Source organism: Carcharhinus amblyrhynchos, chromosome 17 (assembly GCF_965287045.1).
Source record: "Carcharhinus amblyrhynchos chromosome 17, sCarAmb.v2.hapA, whole genome shotgun sequence".
Taxonomy (NCBI): domain Eukaryota; kingdom Metazoa; phylum Chordata; class Chondrichthyes; order Carcharhiniformes; family Carcharhinidae; genus Carcharhinus; species Carcharhinus amblyrhynchos.
The window spans coordinates 13,365,209-13,384,767 of NC_137340.1; the positions used below are offsets into that span (position 1 = coordinate 13,365,209).

General features: G+C 46.1%; 1 protein-coding gene across 1 annotated transcript; it reads left to right on the forward strand.

Annotated features, from left to right (window-relative positions):
* Positions 1–7,870: 7,870 nt before the first annotated feature.
* Positions 7,871–12,928, forward strand: LOC145354181 (interferon-induced protein with tetratricopeptide repeats 5-like). Its single transcript, XM_080205255.1, has 2 exons — positions 7,871–7,970; positions 10,613–12,928. The coding sequence occupies exons 1-2, from the start codon at positions 7,966–7,968 to the stop codon at positions 12,093–12,095; spliced, it is 1,488 nt and encodes a 495-aa protein (XP_080061381.1). The 5' UTR covers positions 7,871–7,965; the 3' UTR covers positions 12,096–12,928.
* The last annotated feature ends 6,631 nt before the right edge of the window (positions 12,929–19,559 follow it).

The window sequence follows — 19,559 nt, forward strand, 5'->3', positions numbered from 1 at the left end:
GAGATTATTTTACAAAGTAATATCTGTTTGTTTTGTGACTTTCCTATACTGAGTAAATGTTATCTGTGGTAATCCTCATGTTCACATTTAAATTTATTCTGTTCAATTTATGTAAATGCTAATAAATTGGGAGTTAATTTTTCTGGAAAGTTAACGGGCTCTGGAGAGTGTCAATGACTTTACAACAGATGACAGGATTTTTCCTAGTACTTAGTTATTTGGGGTCACAGGAGTTAAAATGCTTAATAGAGGAACAAATAAACCATTTGTGCAAATCATGTTATTCATAAATAAAATAGGTAAAGTAGGCAGAATGCTGGAGGAGTTTCCTCTATAATTTGTTAAACTGGTAGAAAATCATTTGAATTACTTCTAACTTGTACTTTGGTTACATTGTGTTAATTGGTTCATAAAAGAACATAGCATGTGTATGTTAGAAGGAGATAGATTTTGAGCTGTGACTGTGGAAGTTTAGATCTAAAATGGTAACTGTGACAAAATGTGTTTATTATGCAAATTTGGATCATTTTTAAGTAACAAATACTTTGGAGAGTTAAACTACCACTTCAGCACTTTTGGGTGCATGACCCTCCAAAATCCAAATTTAAATGTTCTGTATCAATTGTCCTGTGCATAACTCTGAACCTAAAATGGTGTTTAGAATATGTGATTGTTTGTATTTGTGGGTAACTAGCTTATTGTAATAATAGGGCTTAGAATACGTGGTTGTTTGTATTTGTAGAGTGTTGTTGTCTGTAGCTTTTGGAATATCAGTATGTTGTGGGAATGTATTATCACTGTGCATTCCCATACTTGTGCCTTACTTGATTGTTGAGTGACTGGGAATTCCTGACAGATACTGGTCCTGAGTTTGTGATCTATCACACTTCGCATTCAGGATCAAAGGGGACTGTGGCCAAGCGGGCCATCTAAAATGGTGATTTGTAAAGCACTCTGGGACAATTGGGCAAGAACTAAAATGACAGGCTGCAGTTTAAAGACAGAGTCAAACAAGCTGTAACCCTGATGAGTGAATAAACAGGAGATGGGTCATCTCCAGGATGAAAGAGACTTTCTGGTCACACTACCTTGTTTCATCTCCAGGATGAAAGAGACTTTCTGGTCACACTGGCTTGTTTCATCTCCAGGATGAAAGAGACTTTCTGGTCACACTGGGCTGTGTACCAGACATAAGGGCACCATGAACCCTTACTTAGGAGGGAGGTATGCGACCTATGTGCCTCCAGCACCTACGGACATGGTCGTTGGGGACACACCCTGAGATCGATATGGCAGCACCTGACTGGACTCTTGTCGATCAGGGGGATCAATTCCTGATCGATTGATTGGTAATGGCCAAAAGGGGCGTGAAACCAAATGGGGTATAAAGGGTGCTGCGCAACCAGGAATCTCTCTCTCTCTCTCTGACCCCATGAACAAGCTACAACAATGGTGACCATCGCCAGCATGAGGAGAGCCACCACAACCGAGAAGGAAGGAAGGAAGACCAGAGCCAGAGTGCCAGACCAGACTGTGCAGACAACTACCGAGACCAGCGCACAGATAAAGGCCAATATCTGCTTGGGTACTTGTCAGTCACGCAAAGTTAAGTCAAGGTCTTATATTGGACTTGAATTCTAGTATTGTCTGTAAGATAACTTATTGTTGGTCAGGTGGGTGATTATTGATTGTGTGGATTCAAATATATATTGGTTGTACTAATAAGACGTCTGCTTGTAGTTATTTGTCCACCATATAAGGGTTAAAACAGACTGTGCGGCAGACAACACGATACAGCAGTGATTAGCAAGTAGCTGCCTCAGGGTAACATCCACCCCTATCCTTCATCCCTGTATCTGATGCAGTGATGGTGGAGGTCACCTTTTTCTCACTCTCTCTCTCTCTCCAATTTTCCTCTACAAACTCTCCCTCTCTCTGTAAGAACTGGGACTGCTGTATGCTCTGGACTCTAGAGGTTGACAGTGCTCGGTTATTAGCTGCATGCACTATTACTATACAAAGAAAGTGTGTGTGTTTCTACATAAAACACACTTGGGAATCTCAGCATGTGTTGCTAATCATTACCTGAAGGATATGCTGCTTTGTAATAATAATCATTGTCATGGGGCCTTTGATTTACAATAAGCCAATCAGTCAAATTCCATTGCCCTGGTGAAAGGTGAACTTTTCAATCAGAGTTTACAGAGAAGGGATTGGCTGAAAGGGTCTGTTGAAGTTTAAGAGGACTCGCTGGGACAGGAGTCCGTGAGTGAGTTGTGTCTGACCTGAGCTGAATGAACACAAGGAGGGCACTGTTGGAGAATAGGGGGACACAGGTCAAATAGGATGGCAGAGTATAATATTAATGGTAGGACAGTGTGGAAGAAGGATCTTGGGGTCCAAGTTCATAGGATGCTCAAAGAAACTGTGCAGGTTGAAGCTGTGGTTAAGAAGGCGTATGGTGTACTAGCCTTCATCAATCGAGGAATTGAGTTTAGGAGTGGAGAGATAATGTTGCAGCTATATGGGACCCTGGTCAGACCCGATTTGGGGTACTTTTGATAGAGGTTTTTAATAGAGGTTTATAAAATGTTGAGGGGTATAGATAGGGTGGATTCTCAGAGGCTATTTCCCAGGGCTGAAATGGTTGCTACGAGAGGACACAGGTTTAAGATGCTGGGAAGCAAGTACAGAGGAGATGTCAGGGGTAAGTTTTTCACTCAGAGGGTGGTGAGTGAGTGGAATTGGCTGCTGTTGGTGGTGGTAGAGGTGAACTCATTGGGGTCTTTTAAGAGACTTCTGGATGAGTACATGGGATTTAATGGGATTGAAAGTTATAGATAGGCCTGGTAGGTATGGATATGATCGGCGCAACTTGTGGACCGAAAGGCCTGTTTGTGCTGTAGTGTTCTATGTTCTACTGTGCTCAGTTCTGGTCACCTCATTACAGAAAGGATGTGGAAACCATAGAAAGGGTGCAGAGGAGATTTATCAGGATGTTGCCTGGATTGGGGAGCATGCTTTATGATGATAGTTGAGGGAGCTCGGCCTTTTCTCCTTGGAGAGATGAAGGATGAGGGATTGACCTGATAGAGGTGTATAAGATGCTGAGAGGTATTGATTGAGTGGATTCTCAGAGGCTTTTTCCTAGGGCTGAAATTGTTGCCACAAGAGGACACAGGTTTAAGGTGCTGGGGAGTAGGTACAGAGGAGATGTCAGGGGTAAGCTTTTCACTTAGAGAGAGGTGGGTGCATGGAATGGGTTGCCGGCAACGGTGGTGGAAGCAGATTCAATAGGGTCTTTTAAGAGACTTTTTGATAAGTGCATGGAACTTATTAAGATAGATGGTTATAGGTAAGCCTAGTATCTCTAAAGTAGGACATGTTGGGCACAACTTTGTGGGCCGACGGGCCAGTATTGTGCTGTAGTTTTTCTATGTTTCTATAACTCTTGGACACTGAACATACAAAGGAGGATTTGGGGTCAGTCTGTTAATCTTTGACAGCAGTATGGTGGCAAATGTGGACAGTAAGAGGGTTCCAGCAAACATTTTTACAGTGGATATCACTGTAATGACTTCAGTCAGTTAATTACCAGATAGTCAGCACTGGGAATTGAATAGATCAGGTTAGAAGGTCTACTGGAAGAATATGGAAATTGGGAGATGGGGAGTTGGTTTTAGTGAATAAAAGTGAAATTATTTCAATGATAAGACAGGATAAAATGATGGGCAAGCAGGCACTGCAGTTTCTGGGTGGAATTCTCCCAATCTCTTCTCTGTCAGAAAACTTCAAAAGGGTCTGCTGTCACCTGCAGCTTCTGACAGGAAGAAAGGAAAATATCTGCTGCAGAATGGACTGCTGCTGTGATTTAAAAACCTGTCTAGTGATCAGGGGCATGGAGATTAAAATGACCTGGCCACTTCAGAACTTTCACCGCTGACAGGCAGGAATGCAGATGTTAATCACAGAATTGCCTGAAACCACCATGCCAGGGATGATCTTTGGCTCTGCCAGGGCTGGAATGGGCAGTCCAGCCAGGAATCCCTTGCCCCAGCCCGAGCACTACTAACCCCCGGACCCTTGAGAGACCCCAAAAAAACCCTACGTGGCAAAGATTTTCCAAATGAATCTCCCACAATCTGTGCATCACAGACAAATCTAGCATGAATTATGATGAAAATCTGGAGGCAGGGCCCATTCTCGCCCCAGGGGCTGGCAGCATAACTCTGTGTGGGCAAATGTGCATGCTTCGATATGTCACAGTGGAGATCGGGGCATGCACAGTAGCTCCGCACTACCAGCCTCCCGATCGCTGGCCAGCCCCACAACCCCACATAGCTGGACGTGCAACTCCCCCACCCCCTGATCGCTGGCCTCCTAGACGTCTCCTGGCAATCCCCAAACCCCCCCACCCTGCGAGTCGTGATCCCCACCTGCAGTTCCATCCTCCCCAGCAGGCCAACGCTGCACCCCAATCCCGATGGCCAACCTCTATCAGCACGACCCTCCCTTTACTCACAATCCCTATACAGAGTGGCAGCAGGATCCCTGACCCCCATCCATCTCCCGCATAGACCCCGCATCCCAAAAGGACCTGGCCCCACCCACTTGGCACTGAACGATGCCAAGTGGGCTGTGTCAAGGTGTCCCCTGGATAATGCTAGGTGGCCAGGCTGGCACTGCCAAGCTGGCAATGCCCAGAAGGTACCCTCCTTACCCAGAAAACTTGGGGGGGGGGGTCCTCCATGGCCCCTCTTCACTCCAGCGGGGTCTGTGGGATGGTCTTGTGAACCCCACTTGGGTGAACACTTCGGGTGGGCGGTTGGGGGAGAGGTTAGTGGGTCCGGAGACTTCAGTCCGGGGCCAGCTCTTGAGATTTAAATTCTGATTTAAATATTATAAACAGCTCTGTGCTGATTTCTGGCACGGAGCTGACGATGCTGGAATTCCAGCAGAGCCCCGGCAGAGGGTTGTGGGGGCCTGGAATGCACTGCCAAGTAGGGTGGTGGAGGCAGGCACGCTACAGTTGTTTAAGGTTTATCTAGACAGGCACATGAGCAGACTACAGATGGAATATTCTAGTTAAGGATCAAGAGCCTCAGGACGTTCCTGGGAATCAATAGATTCCTATGGGCCATCCAACATATTTTATGGCTCACCTGTCTCTTACGTTTGAGCTTCTGGGGATCTTCCGTGAATGTCTGTATAGGCTGTTGTATGTTTATTGATGTCTTTTTTTTTACATCCACAGGTGATTCGGTCCGCCTTGTTGGCCAACAAGAGGCATACACGCGGTGGGTCGTGCGAGGGCTGCTCTTGGATGTGGCTTCGAGAGTTGTCTAGTGCTTCACGCCATTAGTGTACGCTTAAACTGGACCAACTGACAGGCAACATGTCAGCTCAGTGACTATCACTATTTGCTGTGCAGATACAGGGACCCGGGTTGGATCTCCGACTTGGGTCAGTGTCTGTGGGAGTTTGCACATTCTCCCTGTGCTTGCGTGGGTTTTCTCCGGGAGCTCTGGTTTCCTCCCACACCCCAAAAACGTACTTTTAGGCTGATTGGTGTTAATAAATTGTCCCTAGATTAGACCTCCCTTAATCTGGCACACTTAAGATTTTCTAAATTTGCACCCCTTTATTGTGGACTCCAAGAGGCATAGACAAAAGTTGTAGGTAGAGGAAGGATTGGAATGAGGCACTCACTGAGTGTTAAAATGGGCAGCATGGGCTTGTGGGGCTGAAGGGCCTGTTTCCTGTGCTGTGTTGTTCTTTGTTCTGGAGGCTGGTTATGTGCAGAGGATGTAACTCCCACTGGGAAGGCCGCTACATGGCCTCAGCTTCTGTCTCACGGAGAATCGGCCTCTCAATGTCTAGAATGATATAGAGCAGAATTTATAGCTGTGGGGAAAATGGTGGATTGGGCTCCTTGTTGGTAACTGAGATGCGAGAGACTACATAAAGAGAGAGATTAGACAAGAATGTGGTGAAGAGAGTGAATTTAATGGGTAAATTCAATTTTCAGTGAGATTGTGACAAGACAGAAAGATAGAACATTTCTTGGCTGCAGGCAGGATTGTTCTCATCAAAATGATGTCCCGGAACCAACAAGATTGATAATGAGCCAGGTTTAGTTAACAGTTTAACAGCACATCAACATTTATTGCAATTTCCACGGGAATATCATTATGTTCTGCATTGTGTTTCAAAGGGAGTCCTGCTCACCAGCTCCAAGTCTTGGGAGTCCAGCTGGGACTCACACTGGTCAGTCCTCACACCGACGTGAGTGGACTTTCTGACAGCGTGGGGGGTGTGGGCAGGGGGGGAGGTGATTCATGGAACCCATTACGTCACTGGCGGGTTGAGGAAACAATGATGTCACACTCTTACATTGGGGAGGAACACAATATGGACATCGCACAAGATTTACTGCTCCCATTACCAAACATTCCCGACGGAAACGGGAGCGTAAGTTCCCAACCAGAGGATAGGGTCAGGGACGGGTAAGCCAGGAGGGTAAACTCACATGACAGGGACATGTAATCCAGGGGGATCCGGTAACATGTCAGGAACATTTAATCCAGGGGGAGCCAGTAACATGTCAGGAACGTATAATCCAGGGGGATCTGGTCACATTTCAGGGCTGCGTAATCCAGGGGGATCCAGTCACATGTCAGGAACATTTAATCCAGGGGGATCTGGTCACATTTCAGGGCTGCGTAATCCAGGGGGATCCGGTCACATGTCGGGAACATTTAATCCAGGGGGATCCAGTAACATGTCAGGAACATATAATCCAGGGGGATCTGGTCACATGTCAAAGTTGGGTAACACAGTGGATACAGGAATTCTCCTTAAGGAGCCAGTTGATCCTTTTCTTTTACTAACCTGGAGTTCTGTGACAAAACACAATGGGCCTTAATTTACCATTTTGATTCTAAGTGCTGGGTGGACTTGAAACTGGGAGTGTTTGAGATCTGACTTTTAGATCTGTTCTCCGGCACCCCCATACGCACTGTCCCTGCCAAAATACCAGAGATTCCGAGTTGTGCTGTAGAAGCCTGTGGGTGGAGCTTAACATATCCAAAATCTTGCAAATTCGATCGGTGCCTCTAACTGCGCATGCACAGACAAAAAAAATAGAATGCTACTCCCCGTCACATCGCTCCTGGGCAGGATAATGCCTCCCCCTGGCTCCCACAGACAATATCCCACCCCCCCCCCCACCCCCAACATTACTGACCCCCTTATTCACCACCCATACCCCCGCCACCCAGACTGATCATGGGCCCCTCATCCCAAATAATCATAAGCAGAGTGGGCAGCAGACCCCCACCCACCTTCCCCTCCACTGATCTCAGGCAGAGAGGCAGCAGACGTCCCCACCACCTCACCGATCTCAAGCAGAGAGCCGTCAGGGGTTAGGCACCTGCCTCCTCACGAACTGGAGCGCCCGATTCGGAGTCTTACAGACCGTGTCTATTTCACGCCAATTCTGGGTGGGCAAACGTGGTGGTAAAGGGGGAAATACCAGTAATGTTGGGCTCGCAGCCCCATGAGTCAATTTAAATGCATTTAAATGGATATCACGCCAGTTTCGGGCACGGTCCCGATTGTGGCCATTTTCGGGCCTTGATAAAGGGGGAACCAGCACGGAGGCAGGTGCGGTTTGCGCTATTCTCCTCATGCCTGACTTTACCAAGTTTTCGCACCCCGGCACAATGTGATGGTAAAATCGGGTTCAATATTATACTCTAATAGCAGCATTCCTTGTTGCTGAGACACTTGGCCTCAGCTTCAGTTTTTAGTTTCAGTTTCAATTCCCATCCAGGAAATGACTTTCACTGATTCATTGCAGGAAGCAAAACAGCTGAAAAACAGCCCAATAAATACTCTCCTCGATCCACTTTTCAAAGCTGAATTAAGAAAGGAATTCAACACATTTTCTACTCGATCGGCATTATGAGGTAAGTTTCATGGCTTTCATCTCGAAAGCTACCCATAGGCTTTTGAACAAGGAGCTTGTTTTCCATATTAAGTAACACATTACGGAGCACAGAACTGTGCTTCCTCTTTATTCCGGGCATTACCGGCTCAACCAGTATTCACTGCCATCTCTAATTATCCTTGAGAAGGTGGTGTTGAGCTCTGTGAGCCGTGCTGACTATCTCGTGTAGGTACACCCACAGTGCTGTTAGGGGGGGAGTACAGAACTCTGGCCTGGGAATGGTGGAGGAATGACAAGTCAGGATTGGGTGTGTCGTTACTTGCCACTGATCAGCTCAAGCCTGATCTTCCCCAGGTCTTCCTGCAGCTGGGTACAGACTGTTCCAGTGTCTGAGGAGTTGCTGAGAACTTTAACCCTGGGGAATGATAGAGTATACAGCAGCAACATGACTGGTGATTGTCATGAGACACAAAGTTAAGGTTTAATTCAAAACTACTTCAAATTAAAATGAGTTTCCGTTCGGCTCCCATTGAAAGTTGAGAGTTAAATGTGAAATTAATATTTGGATTCTGCGAATGCCCCAGGTTATTTGCAGTCTTTGAAGAGAGGGAGTTTTACTCTGTGTCCCTTTGTAATCTCGAAGGGGTTCGCTGATGTAAAATTGTAATTTTCAGCATTTACGTTGGTATAGAATAAACTGAAGCAATCAGAGCCATCAATCAAACTAAGAGTAGCAGCATGAACTGGGAGGGGTAGCAGTGAATGTGGTATGGAATATAACAGCTTATAGTGTGTAAGAGGAGTGTCATCGTTAGCCCCTTTAAGGGGCGTGCATCTGAACAGTCATGTGACCCAATTGCCCACTGGGGAGTAAGTGTGGGGATCTTCGGGCAGTTTGCGGGCTTTGCAGCCAGATTGACCCCCCCCAGTGCTGACAGTGAACACATTGGGCCCTACTTTACCATTTTCATTCTTGGTGCTGGGCAGACCTGTAACTGGGATGTTTCCAATCAACTTTTCGACCTGTTCCAGGGTTCCTCAATGTGCACTCTGCCTGAAAAAATATCAGCAACTCTGAATCGTGCTGCAAAAGGATATGGGTGGGGCTGAATGCACCCAAAACCCTGCAGCTCCGATCGACGTCTCCAACCGCGCATGCGCAGAAAAAAAATAATAGGATGCAGTTCCCCTGCCACATCATTCCCAGGCCGGATAATGCCTCCCCCTGACTGCCACAGACATTGCCCTACCTCCATAACATTACTGATCCCCCACTGAAACTTTGATCACCTGGCGATGCTCATTCCCGAATACCAGGTCCAGTATCATTTCCTCTCTTGTTGGACTATCCACGTTCTATTTCAACAGCCCATCCTGGACACACTGGACAAATTGCTCCCCATCCAATCTCCTGGCACTAAGGGAGTCCCAGTCCATACGGGAGAAGTTAAAATCATCCATCACAACAAGCTTGTTCTTCTCACTTCTTTCCAGAATCTGACTCTATATCTATTCCTCTATCTCCCGCTGATAGCTGGGAGGTCTGTAACACAATCCCAGTTTTGTGATTGCACCCATCCTGTTTCTGAGCTCTATCCATAATGGCTCGCTGCAAGATCCCTCCAAAGTATCCTCCCTCAACACAGCTGTGATGTGCTTCCCAACCAGTAATACAACTCCCCCATCTCTTTTGTTTCCTCCTCTGTCTCATCTAAAACAACAATAATCTGAAATGCTAAGCTGCCAATCCGGTCCCTCCGTCAACCATTTCACTGTGATAGCAACAATATCATAATTCCATGCATTAATCCAGGCCACAGGTTCATCCCACTTAGTCGTAGGATCCCTACAGTACAGAAGGAGGCCGTACTCTCCACAACCCAAGCCAGGCCCTATTCCCGTAACCCCACTAGGGTCAATTTAGCATGGTCAATCAACCTATCCCACACATCTTTGGAGTGTGGGAGGAAACGGGAGATCCCGGAGGAAACCCACACAAACATGGGGAGGACGTGCAAATTCCACACAGACAGTGACCAAGGCCATAATTGAACCTGGGTCACTGTTGCTGTGGGGCAGCAATGCTGACCACTGTGCCACCATGCCACACTTACCTGTTGTACTTCTTGCTTTGAAGCAAGTTCAGCCCAAGCCTCCAGTCCTCCTGAGCTCAGAGTCCTCTCCCTACTGCTCTTTCTCTTAACTATATTTGAACTAGTCCCAAGCACATCCCAGTCTCTGTACATACTGACCTGCTCCAGGTCACATCCTCCTAAAATAGTACCACAAGCCTGTGGTGAACAGGTCCTAACTGGGACATTACAGTAATGGGTCTGCTCAGGGACCTGCTTTACAAAGGGCTCAGGATATGAATTCTATCTGGTAAAGTCATTACCAATCACCCAGGAACTAATACTCTACACATCCTACTGGGAGGTCAGTCAGAGATTCCCCATGTAAGGCTTGGGGTTTATCACAGTTATCAAGTAAATCCCTTCACTTTGCTGGGAGGTTTTGCTGAGATAATCATTGTGGGACCAGAGGTTTCAGGGACATTGAGTCCCAGAGTCAGGAGCAGCTCTTAGATAATAAAACTGGATGGAGGAGCTGGGAAATGGATCAGTGTGAGATGGATTTTGACGATTTTTGTTTCTGTTGCAGTGACCAAGAGAAGGATTTGTTGAAAGTGAAGCTCGATCAGCTTCAATGTCACTTCACGTGGGCGCCACAGAAAGAAAACATTGACTTGGACGATTTGAAGCAAAGACTGAAAGACTCAATACAGCTCGATGTGACATATAAAGACAAATCTTACAACCAACTCGCTTTTGTAAACTGTCTGCAAGGAAACTGTGAGGAGGCGATTCAAAACTTACAGGAAGCTGAAAAGATTCTGAGGGAGAATCATGAAGATGAATTTGAAAAAAGAATCATCGTCACCTATGGAAACCGTGCCTGGGTCAATTATCACATGGGACAACTGACAGAGGCTCAGTCCTACCTCGACAAACTGGAGAGGATCTGTCAACAATTTCCTGATGCCTCTCGGTATACAGCAATGATACCTGAAGTGTACGGGGAGAAGGGTTGGTCACTGCTGAGCTCTGCTGCTCAATATTATGAAGAGGCAAAGGAGTGTTTTATAAAGGCTCTGGAGGAAGATCCAGATAATATCGATTGGAATCTTGGGCACGCGACTGCTCTGTCTCGTCTGGAAACATTTTCTGGAACCCCAGAGAGTTACAAACCCATTCAATCAATCAAGCAGTTCAGACGTGTGCTGGAGCTCGATCCGGATCATGCTGAAGCCATGGTGCTGCTGGCTCTAAAACTACAACAGCGTAATCAAACTGAGGAAGCACTTGAATTAGTTGAAAAAGCATTGCAGAAATGTCCTGGTTTTCCATATGTGCATTGTTATGCTGCCAAATTTTACAGATTAAAAAGCGATGTGGAAAAAGCTTTGGATCTGTTGAAGAAAGTATTAGAAATTACCCCAAACTCAACGATCTTACACCATCAAATTGGTGTGTGTTACAGAAAGAAACTTTTGTCACTGAACAAAAATTCACCCAGCAAAAGACCGAGTGATCCTGCTTCTGAACAGAGAGCTAAACTGATTGAACTGTGTAAGTATCATTTTAAAAAGGCCTTTGAAACTCGCCCATTAACATCTATTAGACCACAGCTGGATTATGCCAGAATGTGTTCATTAGATGAAGACTATGCAGAAGCAGAGGGGATATACAATAATTTACTGAAATTGGAAGGAATACGTCCAGAAAATAGGCAAGAAATATGCACAGATTTTGGATTATTTGAATTGAATGAGAAGAAATCAGAGTCAAAAGCTATCACCCATTTTCTGGAGGGAATGAAAGTTAATTATAACTCAACAGAAAAGACAAAGTGCCGTGATAACTTGAAGATAATTGCAGAAAGACAACTTCGCAGGAATGGCAGAGACAGCGAGGCCTATCGTGTTCTTGGTTTAATGAACCAACTGGATGGGAAGAAGCGCGAGGCTATTGAAAACTTTGAAAAAGCCTCGGAGTTGGATCCTGACAATGAAGAATATCTAAGTGCTCTTTGTGAATTACGCCTTTCTATCAAGGCCGACAATGACTGTCCCAACAAAAGCTAAACCAAAAGATGAATGAACACTCTCAAATCTAAAGACAGCTTCACATGTATGGGCAGTATGGTGGCACAGTGGTTAGCACTGCTGCCTCACAGCGCCAGGGACCAAGGTTCGATTCCAGGCTCAGGTCACTGTCTGCGTGCACATTCTCCGTAACTGTGTGGGTTTCCTCTGTCTGCTCCAGTTTCCTCCCACAGAACAAAAATGTGTGGGTTAGGTGGATTGGCCACGCTAAATTGACCCCAGTGTCAGGGAGGACTAGCTAGAGTAAATGTATGGGAATGGGGCCTGGGTGGGATTGTGGTGGGTGCATCCTTGATAGGCTAAATGGCCTCTTTCTGCATTTCAGAATTCTATGATTTATGAATGTAATCCACTTCGCTTATATTCTGCTTAGAATGGAGTCTGTTGCTCATGTGTATAATTTTCAAATAAACTCATTGTAATTATTCTAAATCTCTGTGCTTCATTCGGAAACATTGACCACGCTGGTGAATTCACCAAATAATATTTGTTTCTGTCTCCCAAGTGTTGTTGCTGTGTGTGGAAAGATGTAGAGAGAGGGAAGACTAAAGGATATGAAATAGGTTAAAATGGGCTAAAAATAACTAAACACAATGGCAGCAGGTTCTGATTTTCTAACAGAGATTTCAATTCTATAATCAGAATTTAGGTGTTGAAGCAGCCAATACAATGAAAGGCTGGCTGAGACTGGATTTGTGTGATTGGTGTGTGTGAATGCTGACAGTTTGGTTCGTACAGTTCACATTGTATATAAGTGATTTTGAAGAGGAAAATAAAACATTGTGCCCAAATTTGCAGATGATACAACGCTGGGTGAGCTGTGGGGAGGATGCAGAGTTGCCTCAGCGTGATTCGGACAGGCTGCGTGTGTGGGCATGTGCATGGCAGATGCAGCATAATGTGGATAAATGTGAGGTTATTCACATAGGAAGACAGATCGTTACTTGAATGAGTGTAAATTGAGAGAGGTAAACACTCAACGAGTCCCTGAAGCCCACATGCATCAGTCGCTGAAAGTAAGCATGCAGGTTCAGCAGGCAGTAAAGACGACAGTGTGCTGGCCTTCACAGCAAGAAGATGTGAATATCGGGATAGAGATGTTTTTCTGCAATTGTATAGGGCTTTGGTGAGGCCACACCTAGACTATTGTGTGCAGTTTTGAAGTGCTTGAGGAAGGATATCCTTGATATAGAGGGAGTATAGCGAAGGTTTTCCAGGCTGATTCCTGGGATCATATGAGGACAGACTCAGTCGGTACGGATTATATTCACTGGTGTTTAGAAGAGTGATAGGGGATCTTATAGAAATTATAAAATTCTAACAGGGTTAGACAGGGTAGATTCAGAAAGAATGTTCCCAATATTGGGGGAGTCCAGAACTAGGAGTCATAGATTGAGGATGAGGGGTAAACCTTTTAGAACTGTGGTCAGGAGGAATTTCTTGTTGCATGTGTGAATCCACAACCACAGAAAGTAGCTGAGGCCATAGATAAAGCTCATGGGGCGAAAGGGATACTGGGGAAAGGGGGATCAGGATATTGAATTTGATGTTCAGCCATGATCATTTGAATGGCAGAGCAGCTCGAGGGGCTGAATGGCCTACTCCTGCTTCTAGTTTCTATGAATCTGATTTGAATACATTTAAATAGATTTGCATGTTATTAACCGGTCCCCTCGCCATATATTAACCTCCCGCCGTATATGTCAGCGCCACTTACTACAGGTGCACCAGACATGAGCCTGTGATGGGGGGGCCTCTCTGGAGGTGTGAAAGTAAATGTTGCCCATGGGGAGAGGAACATGGCTAGGTAGTTACCTGGCAACGGCCCCTGGCATTGCACTGTGACACAGATTGGCACTGCCTAGTTGTCACTGTGCCAACCTGGCAGTGCCAACCTACACCAAGGGTCGCACCTTGTGGAGGAGGAGGGAATTCATTTAGAATTGATTTATAGGCCGGGAGCTGAAGGATGATCAGGGAATGCCGGCAATGGCCATGGGGGAGCTGTGGGGTGCAGTTGGGGGTGGGGGTGGGGGGTGGGGGAGAGGAAGTGGGTGCCAGCTCCAACTGGAGGGGGGCAGGGGTCATTATTCAGGAGGGGGCAGGTGGAAAGTGCCGATGATTGATGGGGTTGTGGGGGGGATGATGAGGGTAGAAAGGAGCTGATGACTGTGGGGATGGGGAGAGAAGTGGAGAGTTGGGGGGTTCCAGCTCCAATCACAGGCTGAGAAGCAAATTTATTCCACTTCTGATCAGGGCACTCTTTAAACGTGGAGCCCGGTTTGCAGTGCAGCCGGTGTGTTGATGCCCATCCCCACCACCACCGCCGCATCCCCCAGGCCCCCACCCCCACCCCCACCCCATCCACCACCACCACCACCACCACCCACCACCACGCAGCATGACAATGTGAAACATGTCCAGCTGGCTTTGTTTTGATAGCGTGGTAAAATCTGGAGAGAAAACTGACCTGTTTCTCTGTTGTAAAGGCATTGACATGACATCACGTCAGCGCGGTGTCAACTCCCATTGGAACCAATACTCTGCCAAATTCTGATAAGTTTGTCCCCGTTGCTTCTATTCCTTGGAACTATTCTTGTAAACTTCTTCTATATTCTCTCCAATTCCTGTGGTGTAGTGCCTAGAAGTGTGCAAAATATTCCAGTTGACGTCCAACTAGTGTCTTGTACAAGTTCAGCCTAAAATCCTTGGTCTTGTACTCTATGCCCCTATTAATAAAGCCCAGAATACTGTACACTTTTTTTTAACTGCTCTCTCCATCTGTCCTGTCACCTTCAATTATCTGTGTGCAAATACACCTAGGTCCCTCTGCTCCTGCACCTCTTTAAGAATTTTATCCCCAATCTACACAGTCTCTCTCCATGTTCTTATTTCCAAAATGCAGCTCATCACACTCCTCCACATTGAAAACCACCTGTCACCTATATGCCCACTCAACCAATATCTTTATGTCCTTTCGAAGTTCTGCGCCATCTTCTTCACAGTTTACAATACTTCATGGGGGCGATTCTCCCGACTTGCTGCAGTGCTGGAGAGACATAACCGGAAGCTTCCCATTGGGCGTCATGGCCTCCTTGTATCTCCGGGCCCCGGATTTCTGGTGGTGTCAACTCTGCGCCGGGAATTGGTGCAAACTACTTTAAATATTAAGATCAGAATTTTAATCTCATTAGTGGGCCCGGGGCTGAAGTCTCAAGGCCCACAAGTCTCTTCCCTCCGACCAGGAGTGGTTCACTCCAGTGACAACAGCTCTCCACTAACAGGGAGGTCGGGGCTGGCCCAGAGACATCCGGGAGGCCAGCGTTCAGAGGGTTGGAGGGCCAGCTTTTGTATCTCATCCAGTCTTGGTGTTTTGTTAACTTTTGGTACTGTCAGTCTATTCGACACTTCCTCCTCATTAATTTTGAACCTTTTTAGGGACAGAGTTTACCCATCTTTCACCAGGCCCTGGGCAATATCTTGCTCCTTGATAATGACAGATACAAAGTGTTCACTTAATACCTCAGCCACACCCCCAGCCTCCATGTGTCTTTTAGGTACCTAATCATTGAATTATAATAGTTCCTAAAGTGCAGAAGGAAGCCATTTGGCCCATCATCTCTGAGCCATCTCTGACAGACCTTCCCACCCAAACCCAACTCCCGCCCCATCCTCATAATCCCATTCATTTACCCCGCTAATCCTCTGAATTTATACATCTTTGGACACTAAGGGACAATTTAGCATGGCCAATCTTTGGACTGTGGGAGGACCTGGAAGTAACCCACACAGGCACGGGGAGGTTGTATAAATTCCACACAGCCACCCAAGACTAGAATGGAATGGAACCTGAGTCCCTGGCACTGTGAGACAGCAGTGCCAACTATTGTGGCACCGTGCTGCCCATTGGCCTTACTCCTCCTTTTACCACCTTTTACACCTTAAATGTCTATAGAAAACTTTGGGATTCCCTGATATGTTCACTGCCAGTCTTTTGTCATAATCTTTGCTTCTCCAATGTGTTTTTTCACCTCTGAATCTTTTGTATTGCTTTAGTTTTCAGGTGTATTTTCTACCTGACACCAGTCACAAGTACACCTTTTCTTTCTTATCTTAATTTCTATCTCCTTTTTTTATCCAGGGAGAACTAGATCAGCTTGCCTTACATTTACCTTTTAAGTGAATATACCTTGACTGGGTTCAGAACATTTCTGATTGAAGGTAGCTCATTGATCAGCTACAATGTATCCTGCCAATCTTTCATTCCGGTCTACTTTCCCATTAAAAGGTCAGAAGTGGGAATGTCCACTGATGACTTCACAATGTTCAACATCACTTGCAAATCCTTGGAAACTCCATGTCTGAATGCAGCAAGACCTGGACAATACACAGGCTTAGGCTGACAAGTGGCAAGTAACATTTGCAGCATACAAGTGCCAGGCAATGACCATCTCCAGTAAGGATAATTTAATCATTGCCTTGTGACATTCAATGGCATCACCATTGCTAAACTCCCATGATCCTGGGGCTTAACCTTGACCAGAAATTGAACTGGGCCAGCCATATAAATACTATGGCTACAACAATGGGTCAGACATTAAGAATCCTGCACAAGTAATTCACCTCCTGACTCCCCAAATCTTGTCCACCATCTGCAAGGTACATGTCAGGAGTGTAAGGGAATACCCTCCACTTGCCTGAATAAGTGCAGCTCCAACAATATCCAAGAGGGTAAACACCATCCAGGACAAAGCAGCCTGCTTGATTGCTACCCCTCCCACAAACAGTCACTCACAAACACCCACCACCGATGACAGTGGCATCAGTGTTTATCATCTACAAGATGCACTGCAGGAACTCACTAAGGCTCCTTAGACAGCATCTTCCAAACCTGCAACCTCTTCCATCTAGAAAGTCCAGAGTAGCAAATACCTGGGAACACCATCAGCTGGAGGTTCCCATCCAAGCAACACACCATCCTGACTTTGAAGTCTATCGCCATTCCTTCACTGTCCCTGGGTCAAAATCCTGGAATTCCTAGCACTGTGGGTGTACATACACCACATGGGCTGCAGCAACTCAAGGCGGCAATTCATCACCACCTTCTCAAGGGCAATCAAGGATGGGTATTAAGTGGTGCTCTGGCCAGCAATAGTCCCATCCAATGAATGAATTTTTTTAAATGCTGCACTTATTGATTAAGTGAATAGGTCACAACGTGGTAGAATAAAAACAGAGAAATATGGGATCACTCCAGCTGACGCTGGATCCCAAGGAGAAAGCCAGGAGCTCTTGGTCACCCATAGGAAGGAGGAGAAGCTGGTGCATAACCCGGGACCGTTCACCCAAGTGACTCCGCGAATGTTCAGCTCATCTCAATCCCCTTGCTTTTGCTCCAGCTCCACAGGCTGAGCAGGGTGACACTGCCACACAACAGCAACCCAAAGGCAGGCTGCAAACTGAGCTCTCTGCAATGTAGTGAGCACATTGTGCAGGGTGCAACAAGCGCCCACAATGTGTGACACAGTCAGTGGGTTCTATTACAAGCCACTACCAGACCAGTTCACCATGGAGCCCTGGAAGGAGCCAGTCTCATAAACATTGAGGTGGCTGTGACTTTTTGCCACAAGAAATGGATGATCTCTAAAGTCCCTGTGGCATCAACTCCTGCCAAAGAGTGCATAAGTGAACAACTGGATCATTTGACAGGCCAAATCTTCACCAACCCTTGTTCTCGAATACCAGCAGGAACACAGAACATAGAACACTACAGCGCAGAACAGGCCCTTTGGCCCACGTTGTTGCGCCGACCAGTTAAAAAGCAATGACCCTCTAACCTAAACCAAACCCTTTCCATCCATAAACCTATCCACAGATCTCTTAAACGCCCCCAAACTAGGCGCATTTACAACCGCAGCAGGCAGGGCATTCCAATCCCTCACCACCCTCTGGGTAAAGAACCTACCTCTGACATCCGTTCTATAACTACCACCCCTTAATTTAAAGCTATGCCCCCTCGTGCTAGCTTTCTCCATCCGAGGAAAAAGGCTATCACTATCCACCCTATCTAAACCTCTAATCATCTTATATGTTTCAATAAGGTCCCCTCTTAGCCGCCTTCTTTCTAACGAAAACAACCCCAAATCCCTCAGTCTCTCCTCATAGGACCTCCCCTCCATACCAGGCAACATCCTGGTAAACCTCCTCTGCACCTTCTCCAAAGCCTCCACATCCTTCCTATAATGTGGGGACCAGAACTGCACATAATACTCCAAGTGCGGCCGCACCAGAGTTGTGTACAGTTGCAACATGACGCTGCGGCTCCTAAATTCAATCCCCCTACCAATAAACGCCAAGTCACCGTATGCCTTCCTAACAACCCTATCTACTTGATTCCCAACTTTCAGGGATCTATGTACACATACACCTAGATCCCTCTGTTCATCCACACTATTCAGAGTCCTACCGTTAGCCCTATACTCAACACATCTGTTATTCCTGCCAAAGTGAATTACCTCACACTTTTCCACATTAAACTCCATCCGCCACCTCTTGGCCCAGCTCTGCAACTTGTCCAAGTCCCCCTGTAAACTAAGACACCCTTTCTCACTATCTACCACACCTCCGACTTTGGTGTCATCAGCAAATTTACTAATCCACCCAACTATACCCTCATCCAGATCATTTATAAAAATTACAAACAGCAGTGGCCCCAAAACAGATCCCTGAGGCATACCACTCGTAACTGAACTCCATGACGACTACTTACCATCAACCACCACCCTCTGTTTCCTACCCGCCAGCCAATTCCTGATCCAATTACCTAAATCACCCTCAATCCCATACATCTGTTATTTCTATACCTCACTAATGCCTCCACTGATTTGTGTCACGCAATTCGTTTTAATAATGAGTCACTCAGGATCAAAGTGGTTTCTTTCAAAACTCATTCAGAATTCAGAATAAAGGACGTTTGATTCGAAACAACTTTGGATTAATTGTCGATACTGGGTGTGGAGCACAACAATAAGCTTCAGTGAATGCTGTAATTCAATTACATAATAGATTCTGCAAGATGCATAACATAAACAGAAAATGTTAAAAATATTCAACAGCTATTTTCCCTGAGCAGCGCACACACGAATCAAAGAACAATACAGTACAGGAATAGGCCCTTTAACCCACCAAGCAAGAGCTGATACACAGTTTCTATCTCTCTGTTCACCTCCCATTCATCAAAATACACCTTGAACGTTGCTAACATGCCTACTTCCACCATCTCCAGTGGCAGTGCATTCCAAGTACCCACAACCCACTGTATGAAAAGCTTTTACTGCACATCTGTAGTGGATAGTGTGGTGGGATGTCAGAAGTTGCAACAAGACTTAGATAGGATGCAAGACTGGGCGGAGAAGTGGCAGATGGAGTTCAACCCAGATAAGT